General features: G+C 35.6%; 1 protein-coding gene across 1 annotated transcript in view; it reads left to right on the top strand.

Annotated features, from left to right (window-relative positions):
- Nucleotides 1-22,679, top strand: part of Ubtd2 (ubiquitin domain containing 2) — a 77,540-nt gene that overhangs the window by 1,580 nt on the left and 53,281 nt on the right. The window contains exon 2 of the mRNA XM_010622314.2: nt 21-153. Within this exon, the coding sequence (XP_010620616.1) occupies nt 21-153 (133 nt within the window). The remainder of the gene's footprint in view (nt 1-20; nt 154-22,679) is intronic.

Raw genomic sequence — 22,679 nt, 5'->3', positions numbered from 1 at the left:
CTGCCCTCCCGCCGCGGGAGAAAGTCCTCTGCGCGCCGGGGACGCAGCGCTCGGCCTCTCTGGCCGCATCTCCCGGCTCGGGAAACTCGGATCTGAAACTGCCCTTCTGGCCACCTCACTCCCTCTCCAGCCGTTTACTTATTCAGGAACAAGGTGACGGCGCTGGGGTTGCAGAAAAGCAGATTGATGAGGGGTGGCGAGAAGGGGGAGAGAGCCTAATGCGTTCCCTCCGACGGGCCCCGCCACATCTCTCTGCACCCTTCCTTGTTCAGCAGAGTTGGCTGGGCTCAGCTTTCCCGAGTTTCAGATGACAGCTGCCCTGGTTGGTTCCAATTTGGCCATTTAAACCTGCGAGTTTCTGGAGCTCGGCTGGAGGAGTCTCAAGTGGCCCCAGGCATTACATTGAGGAGGGGGCAAACTGTAGCCTCGAGTAAAACGCGACTTTTTGCGCCGCAGGGGTGTTGGACTCGTCAAATTCCGATCCGTTTTAGTAAAATGTGTAAGATAAAAGTACAAACTCGTGAGAGTGGCTTACCTCAGTGTAGGATCAGTTCTTTAAAGTTTTTTTTTTAATTTTTTATTTAACATGAAATGCGCTTCTTCAGCTTTATGGTAAATAGCTGTGCGCTGACAGGTATTTTAAATTCGCTTTATTGGTAGTTGTAGTATGTAGCAGAATAATGATAAAATTAATTCTCCCTTAAGTGACCTATAAAGTTCTGAGTCTGTTATTTAGGATGCGTAGAGGTTAGAATGTTTTAGGTTAAAAGAATAGCTTTCAGGAATAGCAAAGAAAGCGTGGTTTGATTTCAACCTGATGCTAACGTGTGCGGCCCATTTTTCTAAGTTTCTAGACTAAATTGGAATATAGAAGGGATTACAACTTAATTTACTAACATTGAGATCAGTTGCTTGCCATTATCACTTAAGCTGTGCCCATGAACAGTGTATACCTAACTTTTTGGCTGAATTTCCTAAATGACATGATGTTCAGCCATGCCACTTCATTAAAATCTGTGTATCCAGTATAATCCTGGATAGTTAGTGTGAGAGCTCAGTAAAGATTGTCTTGAAAACAGAAGTCCCTGAAAATGCCATTTTGTAGTGCATTTCATGTTACAGCATAGTCAGCTGGTGACACATTAATGAGATCCTCACTGAAAATAAAGGTAGAAAATAAGGGTCCGAATTAAAACAGCTTTGGATTAAGGTCAGAGTGATACTTCATGTAGTTGAGGTGATCATTTAAGGGTACCCAAGAATGTTAGTACTTGTTATAGTGTTTTAATATATTTTTTGCACTTATGTTAAAATTGTAATAAATACTTTTCTCTGTAATAAACGAACCAGTGTTTTTGAATACTACTAGGCATTGTTAGTATGGAATTTTAAAACTATGAAATTGTGTGTTTGAGTAATTTATTACCAGTGGTATCCATTTAGATAGCTATAGTATCACTTCTTTGAGTATTAAGTTCTTTGGATCATAAATACTGCTTTTCCAAAGAAAAGTTCAAATAAAATATACCAACTACCACAATTCTTTTTTTCTGGAGAGTATGACCGTGGCATAACTGGGATGGGAGAATGGGATGTGGGATGAAAAGATTACTTCTGGAATTTAATTATGGAAGCCCTTATTCTTTATTAGGGTAATGATACTTAAGAGTTAATTGCCATTTAATGAAATTAGCTTAAGTGTGTGTTTCAGGTTAGCTTGTTAAAGAGTTCTTTTTGGGAGGAGGTGCAAAGGGAAAAACTTTTTCCTAAAGATGTTGCCACACATCCTTAGCTTTTCATGCATACAATGGTGGTTAGTAGTTTTAACCTGGATATATTGTTATGAAAGTTCTTGTTAGCATGGAGTGTTGATATGAACATAAATGTATGTATGTGTGTATGTATATATATATATCTATATATCTATAGATAGATATATAGATATATATACATATATATCTATATATCTATCTATAGATATATAGATATATATATATATCAAGAAAAGCTTCCTTATTAGGCGGATTACTTTTCTGAAGGAATTTGGGTAATTTTTGCAAAAGATCATAGAATATATAAGTGGCTTAGTTCACATTATAAGAGTCTTATGTAGTTTGGAATCATTTAGTATAGACCTCTGGCATACCTTGATTAGAATCCAGATTTGCTTTTATAAATATCTAATTTTAATAAAGTTAGGTGTAGCATAGAAGTTATGAAAAAATTATTTGACAATTCTCTCCAAGCTTTTATTTTCCTGAAATTTTCCCTTGTTTTGACTTATTTATTTTGTGTGTGTGTGTGTGTGTGTGTTGACAGTTTTAGACAGCATATTCTTCATAATTCTTTGGTTTATTAGGATGATAGTGTCATGCAGGTGTTGGCCTTCGGATCTCTTTAGCCATGGCATTTACTAAGAAATTAAATCCCTTTCAAGTACTAACCAGGCCCAAAAGACATTAAATCCCTTATGATGTTTTTGTTGGTTTTTTGTTTTTTTGAGACAGGGTCTCACTTTGTACTTTAGGCTGGCAGTGATCTCACCGTGATCCTCCTGCCTCAGTCTCCCAAGTGCTGGGATTATAGGTGTGGACTACCACACCAGGCAATTTTTTTGTTTGTTTTGGTACAAAAGGGATCGAACTTCAGATGTTGCGCTTGTGAGACATGTGCTAAATTTAGCCACTGTGCTAAATCCCCAGTCCCCCTTTTTTTATTTTTATTATTATTATTATTTTTGGTGCTGGGTATTGAACTCGGGTCCTTGCGCTTGCAAGGCAGGCCACTGAACCGCTGAGCTACATCCCTGACCCTCCCTTTTTTTTTTTAATACCTTGCGTTTGCCGGGCTGGTGCTGTGCCACTGAGCTACACCCCTGGACTTTCTTATGATTTTAAAAATAAATATATAGGGAGAAACTAATAATTAAAGACAGCCGGGCCAGGGATTTAGCTCAGTGGTTCCACCACCTGCTTTGCAAGCTCGAGATCTCAAGGTCTGACAATCCCTGGTACCAAAAAAAAAAAAAAAAAAGACAACCAGTAGACTTATTTTCTAAATTCACTTCAATGAGAGTAGTGATGTGGAGTATTCACTTGGTGGGCATGTCATTCTGTACATTCAGGGATAATCCAAGAGAATTGGTCCTGGTGATCACAAGTTTCTAGATTTATGGGAAGATAACCAAATGCTGGACATCCATTGCTGTAGTCTATTTCAGAGTATCTCTGGAACGTCACAAAATTCTTTTAGATATTCATATATAGCAGCCTTACAGACACCTACTTGATGAGTAACAATAGTTTTTTAATAACATCTACCATTTATCTGGTATTTATTATGTAACAGGTCTTGTGATAAGGGATTAACAGGTTCTCTCATTGAGGCCTCAACAACCCTATGAAGTAGATATTATATCTATTTAATAGATGAGGTTGAAGCTCAGAGAAATTAAATAACTTGCTCAGTATTACGTAGCTCGTGCATGACAGTTTAAACCAAGGCTACTTTCAAGAGTGCCAATTTCTTTCCCTCCTTCTCCTTTTTCTTTGTTTCATTTTATAAAACTGTGTTAAAATGTGACATAAAATTTTCCAATTTAACAATTTTTGTAATGTTTCAGTGGCATTAATTACATTTATGTTATACAACCGTTACTACTGCCCATTTCCAAAATTTTATCATTCCAAACAGAAGCTGGATCCATTCAACAGTGTGTTTTTGTTCTCTTTACCTTTCAATCCCTGGTAACCACTAGTCTTTACCTTGATGAATTTGCCAATTCTAAATATTTTGTACAAATTGAATCTCAGTATTTGTCTTTTGTGTTTTATTTCATGTACCATATCTCTGAGGTTTATCCTAATGTAGCATGTATCAGTGTGTAATCTTCTTCATGGCTGAATAATTTCATTGTATATATTACACTTATATTTACCTATTCATCTTTTGGTATACATTTGGGTTGTCTATACATTTTGGTGTAAATAATGCAGCCATGAGTCTTGATGTACAAGTATCTGTTTTGACTCCATTTTCAGTTCTTTTGGCTGAATAACTAGGAATGGCATTGTTTGATGGGTAGTATGGTAATTCTGTGTTTATCTTTTGGAGAAACTGCAGACTTCTTCCCACAATAGCTGTATCATTTTATATTCCCACTAGCAATGTCTTCACCAACTTTTGTTTTCCATTTTTTAATCACAGCAACATTAGTAGATATGAAGTGGTATCTTGTGGTTTTTTATTTGCATTTCCCTAGTGAATAGTGTCAAACATCTTTACTTGTAATTGGTAGCTATTTATATATTTTTTTTTAAAAAAATTTTTTGTATAAGCCCTTTGCTCATTTTTAATGACATATTTGGATTTTTTTTCTTTTTCTGGGTTGTAGGAATTCTTTACATATTTTGGATGTGAAATCCTTATCAGATTTATGAGTTGCAAATATTTTCTTCCATTCTATGAATTATCTTCATTCTCTTGATGGTATCCTTTGATGTAGAAAAGTTTGTAAGTTTACTATAATTGAATTTATTTATTTTTTCCTTTTATTGCCTATATTTCTAGTTTGAAATATATATATTTTCTTCATTGATCCCTTTACTTATAAAAGTTAAAGATCTAGGTCTAAGGATTTAGCTCAGTGGTGCTGTTGCCTGCCTTGCAAGCGCAAGGTCCGGAATTCAATCCCTGGTACCAAGAAAAAGAATAAAGATCTAAGCTGAATGTGATGCATATGCTTGTAATTCCAGCCCATGGGAGGGAGGGAGGGAGAGAGGAGGATTGAAAGTTCAAGACCAGCATAGTCCACATTGTGAGACCCTGTCTTAAAAAAAGAATAAAGACCTAGAACCAATATTTCACAAATCTGTTAACTAACATTTGCTTCCTTAGCTGTGAATAGAAAATTTATTTCCTCTGTCTGATTTGGGGAAAGGTTATTAGTGAGATGTTTTTGAAAAGTTGGCAACAGTAATCCATAAACCTACTTCAACCCCCCCACCCCCCCCCCCCCCCACCCCCCACCCCACCCCACTCCACCCCACTCCTAAGGATTGAACCCAGGGCCTAAATTAATTAATTTATTTAGAGACAGGATCCCAGTGAGTTGCCAAGTTCCCCAGGCTGGGCTTGACCTTACAATCTTCCTGAGTCAGCCTTCTAGAGTGTTAGGATTGTAGGCACGCACTACCATGCCCAATACCTGCCTACTTTGGTTTCTTCCTCAAGATATGATGGTTGTGTTTTCCAGGTGGTCATTTTACAATCCAAAGCATTGAGTTCCCATAGAATGCCCTCTGTTGTATTGGTCCAAAACAGGAGTCATGCTGCTTTTTCTTACATCCAAATCCTTTTTCTAGGAAAGCACAGTATTTATGTATACATGAAACAACCAAAACACAGTAAACAGAAGATACCTAAGTATAACTAACTATAATTCAATTTATTGTAAAGTGCTGAGGGAAGAAAGAAAAAGTAATCTCAACGGTATAGAGTTAGAGAAGCTGTTTAAAAGTGATCATGTTAAACTGGTTTTCAAGACATATTTCATGTTCGTTGTGGACTGGTGGAACATACCAGATGGAGAAATAGTTATGAACTAAGGCTTGAAAGTGGTTATAAATGATGTATACATTAGGTAGTGGTTAGTAAGATGCCTTGGTTAGCAGTGTGGCAGGAAGTGAGACTAGACAGTGACTAGGGTGCTGCTATGGAAAGACTCATCAGCAAAGAGTATACCACCTGCTGTGTATTCGGTTACTAAGAATTGAACTGTTATGTATTAGTTGGGATTACAGTGTTGCGGGGGTCCTCTGCCCTTAGGAATTTACACTCTAGCACTTTGCTGCCCAAAGTGTGGTCCCTGGGACAACTTTGGCATCGCCTGGGAGCATGTTGAGGCCCACCCACATCTGTTCATCAGAGCCTACATTTTAACAAGATCTCTAAGGGATTCCTTTGCACATTAAAGTTTGAGAAATAGTAGTACAGAATTAAATAAGAGACTAGAATGAGGAACCCGGGGGGGGGTGAATTTTGCATGAGTTGATCATTTATTGGATAGGGAAAAGAAGGAAAAAAAAATCATTCCATGTTTGTGAACCTGGGTGACCAGAAATATTGGGGGTAGTACACAAATTTATGAATGGAACTCCATAATGTTCAAGAATATAAATGTGGGTTTGGAATTGGCTAAGGGAAGTTGACTGAAGGCATAAACTGACTAATCAGAAAGTGAAAGAGGCATAAAATACTAAGAATTGAGTCATGAGAATTTCACAAAAGGTAGCAAAATTAGAGAAATCACCTTTATAGGCTTGACATGTAATAGACTGAATTTTATTAAATTATCAGGAAGTGGGAAAACAGGTATCTGTTAAATGGATAGATCTGATTGGTTTTATCAAATCATTCTTATAATTTCGGAAAATCATTTGATTCAGTAGCTTTCATTATAGTTGTGTTTGGAGAAGTTCAAGCCATAGTTTTTTACTTTTATTCTAAAGCAAGATAGATTTTGTGGGCATTCAACCCCAGAATATTACCGGTAGTCCTTTTGAGCTTGGTGTAGTTCAGGACACATTGTCTATAAGACTTCGTTTTTGAAGAATATCATGTACCCCTTTTCCTTCTGTATTTGCTGTAATACCTGTGTATTATCCTACACTGCATCTAACTGGGTTGTTTATCGAAGTTTCTTAATGTTTCTATTCTTTGGGTGTGCTTATAACAGTGAATCAAAATTGAGAATGAGATTTAGTTTCCTCTTTATCCCTTGTATGACAATGAAAATAAAATTTCTTAATATTTCCTTTGTGATTCATATTCCCATAAAAGACCTCTGGGTCCTTATGAGAGAGATGCGTAAAATTTCATACCATTTTGGAAAGAGATTTATTTCATGAAATACGGGATATTTACTTGACAGAAAGCAGAATTTGGCTGATTTTATTGGGAAGAGTGAAGCTGAGAGGAAAGACCAAAAATGAAAATAGGCAATGACAAGTATAGGTTAGAAAAACAGTGGTACCCAGGGTGTAAATATACATTCTGGAAGACACAGAAAACTGAATCTTTTTTGGAAAAAGATTTTATCTTTGGAGTTTACAATAAAAATGGACTAGAGTCACTTTAACTGTAACTGCTACCCAATCACCTAACTTCACTTGGGGTAGTCGTCCTCTGTTTTAAATTTTCTGTCAAAGAATGGAGGTCTCAGGCAAGATGATCATAGAATTTATAGTGAAAGGTGTTTTAAAAGAAGATTCTTGGTATAGATATTCAATGGGGCTTCTCTTTTTAAATTTTAATTTATTGTGAAATCAATTATTGGTACTGTATTAAAGTTAGAAGTTTTGAGAATCAGCAGAAGCTTTTAAGCCATTAGAAATGATAGGAATTTTCATTCCTCTGACTTTTAATAATCCTGGTGTATGACATCTCTTTCTTTTAGACAAATTTAAATAGGTGGGTTTTATACTTAAACCTAATTTTGTTGCTATAAATGCAAAGCTCTCCTAGCACCTTGCTAGTAGTATTTTATTTAGGTGAATTTCCTAGTGAGAATGATTAGGGAGTGTTAATCACTAATAAACTTTTTGCTTTTACATTAACAAATTAGTTATAGCTTTTGTGACTTTTGAGTAAAACAAATTCTTGTTGTAAGAAAGTATTAGATTGATTTAGGTTAAGCATTATGATAAAATTAATTGGACATAATAAGCAATTTCTGATTTATTGATTCTCCATTTTTTTCTTACTGTCGACCATCTGCATGGTTTAGTCTTCATTTGCTGGACCACTGCATGTGATTCTTCCTGCTGTCCCTCCCAGCTTTCTGCTTTGGGCAGTACTGGGCTACCTACCTATCAGTAGGCTGCTCATGATTCATTAGTAGTTCAAGGACCATAGGTTGAAACTTTACTAATTCATATGAAAAGATGCCTGTGTGTTTGTGAAGGACAGTCAGCATATATTCTTGCATCAGCTACTTTGACACTCAGCAAAAATCAGGTTTTTTTTTTAAAAATATATCCATATATTGAGCTGAGAGGTTAAATATTGCTGAGTATACATTGGGTGTTCTAATGCCATAGTCCTGCATGTTGGCAATAAAACTTTTAGAAGTTTACATTAAAGCTGTTTTCAGAAATGGAATTTCTATCAAAGTTAGACATTTAAGAAAAAGGAATATTTACCTGTGAAAATAATTTTAAATGAATTTTACTTGCACATGAGGTCTTGTTGATAAACATTTGCTCAAGACTTGACTGAGTAATTTTTTAAACTTTATTTTGTGGTGCTAGAATCAAACCCAGGGCCTTGAGCATGCTAGGTAAGTGCCATACCATTTAGCTACACCCTCAGCCCTTGACTAAGTAACTATTGAGCTTTTCTGATCAAGTTCTCAAGAAAATCTTTAATTTTATGCATTCATTATAGATAGGACTCAGTTGTAAGCAAGGTAGCTTCCATGCTTGTGGGCTTTGTAACAAGGACATCAGAGGGTAGCAGTGATGGTGAATCTTTTAGAGACTGAGTACCAAACTGCAACCCAAGACCCACTTATTTATCAGACAGTGCCAACACTGCAATTAAACTTGGATACTGAGGTCTTAGTTTAGAAGAAACTCATACATTAACATCTTTTGTCTTTTAAAAAACCCACAAAAACATGCATGCTATAGGTTCACCATCCCTGGGATAGAGTAACGCATGGTCAAGTTCATTCAGTTATGAATCTACTTTCAACTCAGGGCAAATACTTTATTTGTTAGGTGCGTTGAGTGCTTCTTCCTGAAACTTTTTTTTTCCTTTTTGAGATGGGGGGGTCTAGCTCTCTGTTGATTAGCTAGCTGGTCAATAGAACTTGTGGGCTCAAGTGATCCTCTCACCATATCCTCTTGAGTAGCTGGGACTACAGGCACATATCACCATTCCAGGCTTTTCCTGAAACTTCAACATAGCCAGCCTTTGTTATTTTAACTCCAGGCCCTTGAAGCCTGCTTTAATTAGAATTACAAATAAGTCTGGTTCTGTGATACCAAGAAGCTTATGGTCTACTGGAGGAATCATTTTTTGAAATAATTAGGTAAAGTTTTAAGTCTTTATAGCAATGAAAACAGTATTATGAAAACTCAAGGAGTACTGGGGAGCAAGGTCAGAACTCTTCACTGAGAAGGTCCTATAAGACGATTTTCAAAGAGGTGAAGATAATGATAAAACATATTGTTTGCAGAGGAGATTACTGGTCCAGAGATGAGAAAAAACATAGCATTTTAGAAGATTGTTAAGATTGTAGAGGGGATAGATGAAGTGTGACTTAGCAGTGTATGTCCTCAGATTTGGGAGGAATAATTGCCACAATCAATAGACCAAGCTGTAGGGCAGTATTATTTGTGATACTAGTTATTTACCTGTGGTTCGAACAATCATTTCTGACAGTGCCACATTTTGCAAGGTTATTTTACACAGAATTCTGATATACTAGATTGTTATAGTCTAACATTTTTATTGTGTAATTTAAAGTCATAATCATATATTAAGCATTAAAATTATGTTTAACTTTTTTACATGTATATGTCTGTCTCTTTGGTTCCAGTTTTCTAGCAAGTACAAAGAGTTTGGGCTAGTATTTTGCGGGTCTGCTTGGGTTCTTCGTTAGTTTGTTGAGACAGGGTCTCACTATGTAGTTGAGACTAACCTGGAACTCACTATGTAGCCCAGGCTGGTCTCGAACTCACAGTGATCCTCATGCCTCAGCCTCCCAGGTGCTGGGATTACAGGTATGCACCACCATGCCTGACTTCTGCTTGAGTTTTGATCTTGTTCTGAGAAGAGGCCTACATTCATGGTACTTTGTGTTTAGTTTCTTCTTTTCTTGAAAGGAATCAATCAGTTAGATTTTCTTTACCAAATTACATCTGGTTCTTATTTTAAACCTTTTTTTTTTTTTTTGTACCGGGTTTTGAACTCAGGTCCTTGTGCTTCTGAGGCAAGTGGTGGAACCACTGAGCTAAATCCCTGGCCCTCAAACCTTTTTAATGACAGTTTTCAACCATATTGAAGACTCTAGTACAATAAATGTGTGTGTGTAGAAACAGATAAATATCTTCACTGAAAGTCAGCGTGGACATTAAAACATTCAACATATATGTATCTCTTAAAAGTCTCTTCTTTATAACCAAAATACTCCTAAGATTATTCTTCATATTCTCCAAGGACTAGTACATAATCAGAGTTCTTCCATTGTCTCAAAAATATTTTATAGATTTTTTTGTTTGTTTTTGCTTTTATTTTGGTACTGGGGGGTCAAACTCAGGACCTTGAGGTTGAGAGGCAGGTGTGGTCCACTGAGCTAAATCCCCAGCCCTTTTGATTCTTTTTAAAATCAAGTCTTGTCAGTACAATATTTAAACATTAGCTTTATCTCTTCAGTCTAAGTCTAGAACAACTTTTCCTTCCCCTTTTCTTCCCATGACATTGATCTTTTTTGAAAAATCTTGTATATACCACAGTGTAGATTTAGGTAGGTTTAATTTTAATGGAAGATGATTGTTCACTGGGCTATAGTGGATCTATACTCATCCTCTTTTCTTCTGCTGTCTTCCAGCATCAGAATAATCTTTCATTACTAAATGAGTCTGAGCTGGGTGTGGTGGCACACACCTGCAATTCCAGCACTTGGGAGGCTAAGGCAAGAGGATGGCTGAGATTTCAAGGCCAGCCTGTTATCTATTGCAAGACCCAGTCTTAAAAAAATAAAAAATAAACAACAGAAACCCAAGTCTGAGAGCCGTTCTTATTTTCCCCCCCAGAAATAATCTGTTACCCTTTGAATTTTCATTTATTATTTTTATATAGTACTTCCCTTTTTCCACTCCTACTTTCAAAAATAATTTTCTATCATGGCCATTTTTATACATTATTTATCTTAGAATGTTGGCTGCACTGGACAGAGACTTTGGTACTCTTAATGCTTTAGGTTCAATTAACATTTAACTGTAACTCATCTTTGACTTTATAATGCTGTGGGAGAAAAAGTAATATTTTCAATATTTTCTGTGTATATATGTGTAGTGCTGGGGCTCTGACTCAGGACCTTAACCACTGTGCTACATCTCCAGCACAGAAGGAGTATTTCCTTCATAGAAGCTTTGCTTAATTTTAGAACAGGAACTTCATTAAATAGGACCCAACCATAGATTAATGAAAAGGTCTATGAGACAGAATACTTAAGAGCTAGTTCTGCTTACCCCTGCATTTCTATATCTGTGATCTTAAATCATTTGACTTCCTAAGTTTTTAGATTTTTTTTGTTTCTTTGTTAGTTTTGTTTTGTTTTTGTCTTCTTTTCACTGCAGGGAATTGAGGCCAGACTTTTGCACTGATCTGTGGTGTCCCTCACCCCAACCTATTTTTTATTTTGTGGTAGGATCTTACTAAATCACTAAGTTACCCAGGCTGGGCTCATACTCCTGCCTCTGAATGCTATGATTTATAGGCATGCACCACCATGCCTGGCTGCTTTTTAGTTTTTTTAGCATACTGCATGAAATCAGTAGATTCAAACTTCTATAGCAGTGTTGCTTTCTTTTTTAGGTATGTCTCACATTTAACATATTGGCCTATAACTCTCAGTATCAGCTATCATCAGCCTCAGCATTTAATTTCCTTTTATTTTCAGTCAGTAAAGCCCTGGCTCACCCAAAAAATTAAAAAGAATTGATTTGGTTTTATAAAGTCCAGTAGGTTATTTTTTTTTTTTTTTTAGTTTCATTCACTAGCCTTACCAGATATACTCAAAAGCTAAACATGAAAGTTATAGTGTGATAGTTAATATTTTCACTGAGCATTGTTCATTTACTCTGTGAAAATTAGAGCATACATTGAGCAGGTACTTCTGAGCTTGCTGTAGCATTTAATGGGTACTAGACATTCATATGTTAATTTGCTCATTTGTACAGTTTTATGTGAGTAGATATAAATGTGTCCATATTAAAAGACACTGTGCTGAGCTATGGTTTTCCCAATTAGTAACACATCTGCAGAAAGTTGCCTAAATTTCACAAAAGGCAAGAGATGCTTCATCTCAGTGTCTTCACAATCAGTTTAACTGAGCATAAGCTAACAGTTCATATCATGATGATTCTTATGTTTGAAATTTAACATTGTGGAACTTTTTATTATAGTTCTTAGAAATACAGAAATAAATGTTATAAAGTAATCTGAATCATATTTATGAAACTGTTTTCTTGGGTTCTTTGGAGCCAGCTTTATAATTCATGTGACAAGACCCTAGTAGAAATCTTTACCTAACGTATAGTTTCTTTTTTTTTTTTTTCCTCTACTCTGAAGTGTAGGATAATGTATTGGGCATTGCATTATGTATTTGGAGTTTCATAGGATTACTCAAGGAATAGTATTATAATTAAGAAATTTATACAGTTTAAAGAAAATGTTACCCAAATTAATTATAATGATGAGAAAACTGCTTAACAGAAAGCATTAAAAATAGCAAAGAGGGCTGGGGATTTAGCTCAGTGGTGCCACTGCCTGCCTGACAAGCACAGGGTCCCAAGTTTGGTCCCCAGTACCAAAAAATAAAAAAAGCAGAGACCAGAGTGGTGGCTGTAGCTATACTGGTAGCTACAATCTAGTTACAGATTCTGGAAGTTTGTTTACTACTATCTTCACCCCTGGTCCCAGTTCATTTTTGCCAGAAATTCAAGGGTAAAGAATAAGCCCTCAAAAAACAAAAACCCTCCTATAGTCTTTCTCTTAGAGAAACTTTGGCTTTGTAATGTGCTGTGTAAGTGAAATTGTTTCATGATTTATAATGTATGCCTTACCTCTTAGAATTTTTGAAGCTGGAAATCAACTTGGTGCTAGAAAAGCAACATGGTGCTGTTAGGTCTACTTTTGCTGCCTCTTACTTAGCTTCTTTTTTCCCTCTTCTCTCGGGCATAAAATAATCTAGGTTTTTGCTAGAATTGGCAATTTAGTTTTATGTTTAACCTTAGGAAATCCAGACAGGAAGTACTTCATGAAAAAATGCCTGGTGGGGCCAGGATGTAGCTTAGTCGCACCATGCCTGCCTGGCAAGCACAAGGTCCTGAGTTTGATTCCCAGTACTGGGGAAAAAAAAATGCCTGGTGAATGAGCACTGTTTGACAGTTTTGTCTGTGGTTTCTAATGGAGGAACGAGAATATGAGGTACTGAGAAGGGTCTGGTAGGTGAGCTCTGGTACCTGCCTTGTTTATTAGACCTGACCATTGCTTATGAAGAGTGGATTAGGTCAACAGGAAGCAGAAGGGTTGTCAGTGGAAGTCTTTGGCTCTGAAGAGTGAGTCATAGCTTTTTTCCATTTCAGCACTTTGTCCTGTTCCCTTTACTTGGAATATGAATGATGTGGTGCATTTATTATAGTTCTTAAAAATAATGTGCTTCACCAGTGTATTATTTTTTAAGTTGCTTTTAGAAATTATTTGTTTACTTATTTCTGTGTTTCTCCAGAACATTGTAAACTTTGTGAGGGCAAGGACATTATCTGATTTATTCTTTTCTGTATTCCTAGTATCTGGTATAGTTCCTAGTATATTTGCAATAAATAATTGTTGATTGAGTAAATAGCTGAAATAATAAATGGACAGTTGTGACTTTTATTATTTGGAAAATGAAAAGTTTACTAGTTGGCTTTATTTCATTTGATTTTGGAAATTATTACTAACCGGTTCATAGTAATTAACTCTGGGATAGATTCTTTTTTTTGGTACCGGAGATCGAACTTGGGTCCTTGCGCTTGCGAGGCAGGCCACCAAACCATTGAGCTAAATCCCTGGCCCTGGGATAGATTCTTATTTGGCCATTTGACAAAAGGAGCCAGTGACCTAATTTGCTTGTTAAGGTCTCCCTATTTATTTTGTGTTTAATTGCAAACATAGTGGTAACTTGGCTTGATTTGGATGTGAACAGTAAGGTAATTATATTTAGTCCAGTGGAATTTTGTTAGGTTTCCATTCAGCTGATTCAGTGCTTAGGTTGAGTGAAGTAAAACTATCGATTTCACCCAATATGGAGTGCTATATAACTAAGAGTAGTGAAACCACTTTTTAAGAATTACATGAATTTAGGAATGTATGGTGTGTGTGATCAATTTTTAGTAGGTATTTTGGGGGCTGCTGGAGAAGAGCAAGAATCTGGGGATATTAACTGCTGGAACTGATTTTTAGAAACACTTTGCTAAGGATCAATTTCACTCTGGGAGCAGAAATAATTCACCTTTTATCTTTCCCTTTTAAACCACATTCCTTCTGTATTACTTTTCATGTCCATGGGATACAATATCTGACACCCACAATTTAAAGGAGAAGTGATTTAGTTTAGCTCATGGTTTCTAGGAGATTCAGCACATGGTTGAAAGGCTCCAAAAAAAGAAACTTCATGGAGGAAGGGCATGGCAGTACAGAAGTGCTTAGTTCATGGTGTCTGGGAAGCAAAACTGGGGAACAGTGCCAGAGAGGAATGGACCAGGCAGCATATAGACTACCCAAGACCATGCCTCTGTAACTCACCCAGACATACCCAAAGGCATGCTTTACTAATCTACTAGATTTTTTATTTTTATTATTATTTTTTTTTTTGGTACCAAGGGTCAAACTCAGCACCTTGCACTTGTGAGGCAAGCGTGGCGCCACTTAGCTAAAGCTGAGCCTTACTAGGTGTTTCTTAATCCACTGAAGTTGGTACATCAGAATTGACAGTCATACCTATATATTAAAATTATTTAGAGCATGGGGCCAGGGATTTAGCTCAGTGGCACTGCACTTGACTCGCAAGCACAAGATCCTGAGTTTGATCCCTAGTGCAAAAAAAACACCAAAATTATTTAGAGCATTGTATTTTAAGGAGAAATTATTAAGTATGCAAATATAAGTTTAAACTGTATAACAGTTTAAACTTTATAGCATGCATAATTTTTTATAACATGCTTTGTTATAATTGAGATATTTACTGACATATTTCATGATATTTGTCCTATTTTTACTTATTAAAATAAAATGCTGGACGTGGTGGCACATGCCTGTAATCCCAGCACCCGGGAGGCTGAGGCAGGAGAATCGCTGAGAGTTTGAGACCAGCCTGGGCTACACAGTGAGTTCCAAGTCAGTCTCAACTACATAGTGAGACCCTGTCTCAAAAAACAACAACAACAAAAAACTGCAACTGTTGTTTGTACAGCAAACATACACCAAGTATACCTAATAACATACTTGTATGTAAATAATACATTGGTTTATATGTAATGGATACATAATAATGGCTGAATTAGTGGGTGTTATTGAAGTCATGGCTTTTCATTTGTTCACGCTTCACAGATATAATTAACCAATCTGTCAGAAAGACTATGATTGTTTATGGTGCGCTTTGGTAACTTTTTAACCCTTTTGTGGGGTGTATCTCTTTGTAGTCCTGGTTGGCTTTCAACTCACTGTATAGCCCAGGCTGGACTTCTACTCATGATCCTTCCACCTTCATTTTCTGAGTGCTGAGATTACAAGTGTGTACCACCATGGTAGGCTTATATTTTGTTTTTAAAGAATCTTTATATACATTTTTGACTCTTTAAAAAAATGACTACTTTGACTTTGTGGAAGACTGATGTTAATATCGCCATTTTACGGAGGATGAAACTGAGGCACAGAGGAGTTTCAATCTGAATGAGGAATAAAAAAAATAGCCCAACTGTAAGTTCTGTCTTTTGTTGTTTAATTCAATATTCTCACCACCTATGGTGGGCATTTTTTATTGATTTTTCTTTCATTGCAGCAGAATTATATTTTCCTCATTGCAAGAAACATGGTTCAATAAATGTGATAGAATGTGAGTTTTTATTTTTTACTTACTTAATTTTTTAGTCATCTTTTTTTCTTTTTTTTTTTTTTGGTACTGGGGATTCATCTCAGGACGTTGTGCTTGCATTAAACTCACCATGTAGTCCAGGCTGTCCTCAGACCACAGTGATCTTCATGCCACAGCCTCCCAAGTAAAATGTGGGTTTTAAAGAATCTTGTGTTCGTATTTTGAAATGTAAATAACAGTAATAAAAAATGAGGTGAGTCTTTGATCTTAGTCAACAAATTTTATTTGATTTCACAAAATCACAGTTTTGAAGTAAAACCTTATTTAACTGGACCAGATAGGAAAAAAAATGATAAATCTTGCTCATCTTTTTGGGGGCCATTTTACTCAGTTATCCTTTTTCATCATTACCTCTGACTTGTGTCCAAGCTGAATGTTTTCAGCTTAAAACTCAGTCTGTTCAGACTTGAGCAGTTAAACTATGTGGGAAAACAAGTTTCCTTGAGGTCCTTAAGGTGTAAGAAAGAAAGGCTTTGTCTGATCTAAAGAAAGCATAATCAAATTTTTCTGGGACCATGTTCTTAAGTTATTGTTAGTAGAGTACTGGAAAATCTTGTAAAGTGGCAGTTGTCCCAAGGGATATGTTGGAGACTTCTTGAAAATGCTCTCTCAGCATTTATTGTATCAGCATGTGGACATTTGGAACCACTTCCTGGCTTTATAACTGATGAGTATCACTTTAAAGTGAGAGAGTGGTGGATCACCACTGATCCTGTAATACAGAGTTTCACTATCTACATTGTATTTTTTCTGGTAGTCACTAGTCAGTTCCTGGGTTAGAATTTACTCTGGAAATAATAATTTTAAGTATATGTTTATTACAAAGCCTAAAATGAACAGACAGGAATACTGAACAAATCCTACTGTGAATCTGTTTTTTCCTACTTTGTGTTTGTGATGATTGCATCATGTAATTTATAGATTTCTTGAATGACTCAGCGTAGTTTATATATCCTTTAAATTCTCATAATTTTGAAATAAAAAGTTGAGGCATACCACTACGTGTAACATGTAGGACATAATTGAAAGGAACATGAGAAACAAAATGATACCCAATGTTTGGAATAAAAACTGAATATGACACTTAAGCTGTAACAAGAGCCCGGAATGGGAAGAATTGCTTTTCTGTTGCTAGATGAAATTAAATGTAATAGTCTTTGAATCAAGCAAGAAGATTATTACAGTCTATAGTGGATTGATTCTTGGGGTAGAATACAGATTCTTGTGTGCATTTGTGTTTTTGTTTTCTACATACACTAAATATACTGACCAGAACTTATGACATAGCCTGAGTAAGGTGAGCAGATAATTGAAAATACTTTTTTTTGTTTTGTTTTGTTTTTGTTTCTTTTTTTTTAATAGGCCAGGGATTTTAGCTCAGTGATTCCATCACCTTCCTTGCAAGTGCAAGGACCGGATTTCGATCCCTGGTACCAAAAAATAAAAAAATAAAATAGTACATGCTCTTAGGCATTCTAAAAAAGGAACAGAAAATAGGGACATGAGTTATACTTGAATGGTAAAAGTATGAATCTAAAAGTATTAGGTTTTGGAAGTTTAATCTTTTATCAGGGAGGGACAAATTTTCATATAAAACATTCAGATTAAAGGAAATGAGGATGGTGAAAAAAATTCATTGTCCACAGAGAAATAGTTCTGATTTAATAAGTTGGAAGTGTGAAACATATTTCAAGATTATTTTTGTCATAAAATCTCAGAGAAAAATACGGTAGCATTTTAATGAATAGGCAGTATTAATGATATCTTTGAATTTATTTTTCCTGTGCTCTAAAAGCTTATTGTAACATTGCTAAACTTAATCAATACCCAGTCAGAAGTACAGACTGCAGCACTTGTAAGATTACTTTTCCCTTCTAGGTAATAAAAGATAATAAAGATTTGATATAATGTGTTTTTCTGTATTTATATATAAAATGGTTTGTGGACATAATTCATTCTGGAAACATGCTTGTGATCCAAAGCACTCATATATCAAAATGACCTCAAGCCAGGCATAGTGGTGCACCCCTGTAATCCCAGTACTCAGGAGGCTGAGGCAGGAGGATTGCTATAAGTTTGAGGCCAGCCTGTGCTACACAGTGAGTTCAAGGCAAGCCTGAACCACATAGCAAGACCCTGTCTCAGAAAAGCAAAAACAAAAGCATCCCCATAAGAAATAATGGAAACTCAGATGATTCATTCCATAACCCCAAAATAGTCATATAAAATGATTATAATACTGTAATATAATACAAAATAATAAAAAGGAATAAATACAAAATATAAAGAAAAGTTTAAAAATTAACCACCACTTCCCTTTTGTTTGTTTGTTTTTTAAGACAGGGTTTCACTCTGTAGTCCAGGCTAGCCTCAGACTCAGTGATCTTACCTCAGCCTCCCATGTGCCACCTTCCCATGCTAACCTGTACTTAGCTTTGAAAACCTTTGTGGCTGGTGTGAGGGAGATGAGGGAGGAGGATTATTGTGTAGGACAACCTTCACTATCACTAATGGAACCAGTTCTATCTATTGGCTCAGTGGAATCTTTTTCTTTTCATGCAACTTTAACAAGGAACCTATCTGATGACACCTGCTTCCTTTTTAAGGATTTTATGAAAATAGGACATTGCATTGTTGTTACACAGATTTATCACTCTCATTGCTACAGCCTTATTTGGATGGTGCTTTTCTATAGAATTTTGCACTATTTCCCACATTTTACAAATTTCTCTAATCTCATTTAAAGTGAGGAATTCCTCCACCTTTTTCTCTTCCTCTTCTGCAGACCAGATCTCCATAATCTCTTGCTGTTGGGAAATGATCATCCACAATACTGCAGAGAGAGAGACAGACAGAGATAGAGATCAAGAAGGCAGGAAGGGAGAGAAATGAATCATTGCCTTAGTTGTGATCATTGGACATTCAGCATCACCTGCTACTCATATTCCAAGATATCACTCATTTATCATGTTAAAATTTATTAGAAATGTTTGCTTGTCTTGTGGAACACTTACAGAACAAGTTACTCACAATCCATTGTTTTACTGTATATATAATATATATAGTGAATATATTCACAGTATGCACACATACTATATATATAAACACACACAGTACTACATATACATAATTTATAGTGATTTTCCTTTCTCTGTTTTCTGAGAATTAAGATTATAGTCATTTTTACAATATTTATGTACATATTATATAATTATGGGAATTGAACCCAAGGCCTTGGGCTTGCTAGGCAAGTGCACTACCACTGAACTACATTCCCAGTCCCATTTGGAGCTTTTAGAATCTTTCTGGAAAAAAGAAACATGTCCCTTAAAAAAGTATATTTAAGGGAAAAAAATCACATTTGTCCTACCACCTAACAAAACACTTTTGTGTTCCTCCTTTCAGATGTATACAATATGTGTAAGGAAGAAAAAAAAAGTTAAGTCAGATATTAAGAGAAATACAACGTGCTTACTGAGGTCATGGGAGCTATACCTTCTAGAATTTGACTTTACTAATGTTCCAACTATGGGAATGTACTAGTAGCAATGCCATTATTTAGCTTTTTGTTGTGGGAGAAGTTGAGAATATATTTTCTAAAACTGACCTTTCTGATTGTTTTAAAGTTGGGCATTAAAAGTTAATTTTTGACATTGCCATTATGTGAGAGATCCACATTCCAGGACTTAAAATGAGGAAATGTAGGGTAAACTAGAGCAAAAGAAATGTCCAACTAATAATGGGAAAGTTTCTTGAAGCTTTTATATGGGAATTTTACAAGAATATAGTATTGCTTATTGATAGTATTTTCTTCTAAATAGTATACAGTTAAACAAGCTAAAAGTAAAGTTTAGAATTTTATAATGGCAACAGCCATAGATACAGTTTAAGTAGATTGTGACATCTAATAGATCTAATATTAACTTTTTGGTAGTTTGTCACTGATCGCTTAAATCAGATGCCATTTTCATTATAACCTTGTAGAGAGAGGGGGAAAGAATTTGACATTAGAGTCTCAGTTCTTCCTTATGTATTTTATGGTAAAATCTTGGACAATCCAAAATATCAATATATTCCATGGTTTTATTGCATATACTCTTTTAGTTTTATCTATTCTTAAAAGCAAAAAGGATTTATCTGCACTTAGAAATCTGTACATTAAAGGAGGATTGGTAAATGAATGCAATACCAAGTAAAATATACTTACCTACATTTTGGTTGGGGGTACCAGGGATCAAACTCAGGTCCTTGGGCTTGCGAGGCAGGCGCTGGAACCACTGAGCTAAATCCCTGGCCCAAAAGGCTTTTGATAATAGTAGAATTCCTCAAGTATAGGAAAAATACATTATTCAAGAGACTTAAGGAATGCCAGTGTCTGTCTTAGGAAACAAGATTTTCTTTGGTAGGAGGCTTAGGTAGGTACCAACATGCTTTTGCATTTAGTATGAGCTGCTAGGAAATGGTTTGTTGTTAGATCAATGCCAACTTGCTGTGCTATCCTAAGTACTGGTTTACATTTTTGAAACCTAAAGCTCTAAAATCTTACAGATGGATTGATATATAAATGGACTTACTTTAGGAGAGTGGTGAAAGTCCAGGTATGTGTTGGACATTGATTCATGTAGCTCATAGCCATGAGGCAAAATTGTCTTACAGTTAAGAATATGAACCTTGGAGTCAATTTGAGATCGAATTCCTGCTCTACCACTTAGCTGTATAGTATTTGATATTATTTAATGGACCTTTATGTATTTTTTATGTGTCGGGCATTTTTCTGTTTGAGAAATGATACTTCATTAAATACTTGTAATAAGCCTGTGAAATAAATATTATTGCTATCCCTCTCATGTTCCTCCTTACTCCTAGCAATGTACTTTACCTTTTTATTTCCAAAACTAGTCATACTACAATACTAATAAAAATTTTAATTTTCTCATTTTAAAGTGGATAGTAAGATTATTGTGGGGGACTCAGTGGGACAGAAATAGCACTCTGTTCAGTAAGAATTCATTACTGGCTATTATTTTTTTCCAAGAAAATGCAACATTTTGTGGCAAGCCCCTCCTACCTGCTTTATCCATGATGTAACAATTGCAGCAGTAGTTGGCTGCGGTGGCGAATGCCTGTAATCCTGCACACAGGAAGCTGAGGCAGGAGGATCTTGGTGAGTTGAAAGCCAGCCTGGACTACATAGTGAATTCAAAGCCAACCTAGACTAACTACATAGTGAGACCTTGTTTCAAAAAACAAATTGAAAGAGTAGGGAACATTCCCTTCAAGGTATTATAAATACTTCCTTGTTATTCCTTTTTTGTTATTCCTGAAGAATACTGAGTTGTTTAAAGAAAGCCTCAAAAGAGTCTAGTTCTCCACAGACTCAGCACCCTTACAGTGTCTTGAGATTTTAGAGTTAAGTGATATGAACGTTCACTGGATTTATGGGCTAGCATTGAAAGTGCAAGTGTTTGAGTCATAAGAGTTAAAGAAGAAATAAAAGATTAAACCTTATTTAAAGATACAGTAACAGGGCTGGGGATTTAGCTCAGTGGTTCCATCACCTGCCTTGCAAGCACAAGGATCCAGGTTTCATCCCTGATACTAAATAAATAAATAAAAAGATACAGGAGCAGAAAGCTTTTTGAAGTTGGAAAAAGTTGTAAATATCCATCTACAGGAAGGTACAAAGTTTCCAGTCACATTAATTCCAATCACATTCTCAGAACAGAAATAGACTGTCAAAAATCAATGACAAAGGATCCTAAAAACAAGAATACATAGCATGATATATATTTTTCAAGCCTCATGGTAGCCAGAAAGCAAAAACCCATAGACACAAAAATTAAGAAGCAAGAGATCAAAGCTCAGAACTAGAGAGAATCTCTTACCACATATGAAGATAGCAAGGAAGAAACAAAAGGATCTATACAAAATAGAAAACAAAATGATAGTCATGCAATCATATCTGTCATTAATTAGCTTGAATGTAAATGTATTAAATCGTCCAATCAAAGGACAAGAGTGGCTGAATGGATTTTAAAAACCAGGGCAACTACATGCTACCTACAAGAGGCTTACTATAGACAGACTGAAAGTGAAGAAACAAAAAGTTATTCCATGCTAATGGAAGCCAGAAATCAGGAATGGCCATATTTATATCAGATAAGACATAACTCAGAAACAATAAAAAGATACATGATCATTTGAAGATAAAGGTGTCAATTCAGCAAGAATTATATATGCACTTGTCAGAACATCTAAGTATATAAAGCAAATATTTATAAATCTGAAAGAGATAACATTGCATAAACAGGAGTTTTGACAACACTTTTAGCAATGGACATACAGACAGAGTATAAGGAAAAATTAGACATTAAAACTCTACTTGACCAAATGGACCTAATATCTAATGATCTATGCAACAGCTGCAGAACACACATTCTTCTCAGTTATTCATGGAACTTCCTCCAGGACAGCATATGTTCTACAAAACAAGTCTAAAGACAGTTAAGATTGAAATCATGTATCTTTCTGAACCCAGTGATATGAAACTAGAAGTTTATTATAGAACTTCAGTGAGTTCACAAATATATAGAAGCTAAACAGCATGCTCCTGAACAATTAATGTGTTAATTAAGGCATTAAAAGGGCAATTTTTAAATCTCTTAAAATGAGGATGAAAATGTACCACAATGTATGGGATATAGCAAATGTAGGTTGCTTTTTTTTTTTTTTTTTTTTTTTTTTTTTTTTTTTT

This window comes from Fukomys damarensis, unplaced genomic scaffold (assembly GCF_012274545.1).
Source record: "Fukomys damarensis isolate Sample0158 unplaced genomic scaffold, DMR_v1.0_HiC HiC_scaffold_9, whole genome shotgun sequence".
Taxonomy (NCBI): Eukaryota; Metazoa; Chordata; class Mammalia; order Rodentia; family Bathyergidae; genus Fukomys; species Fukomys damarensis.
This window is presented reverse-complemented; position numbering and strand designations above follow the sequence as displayed.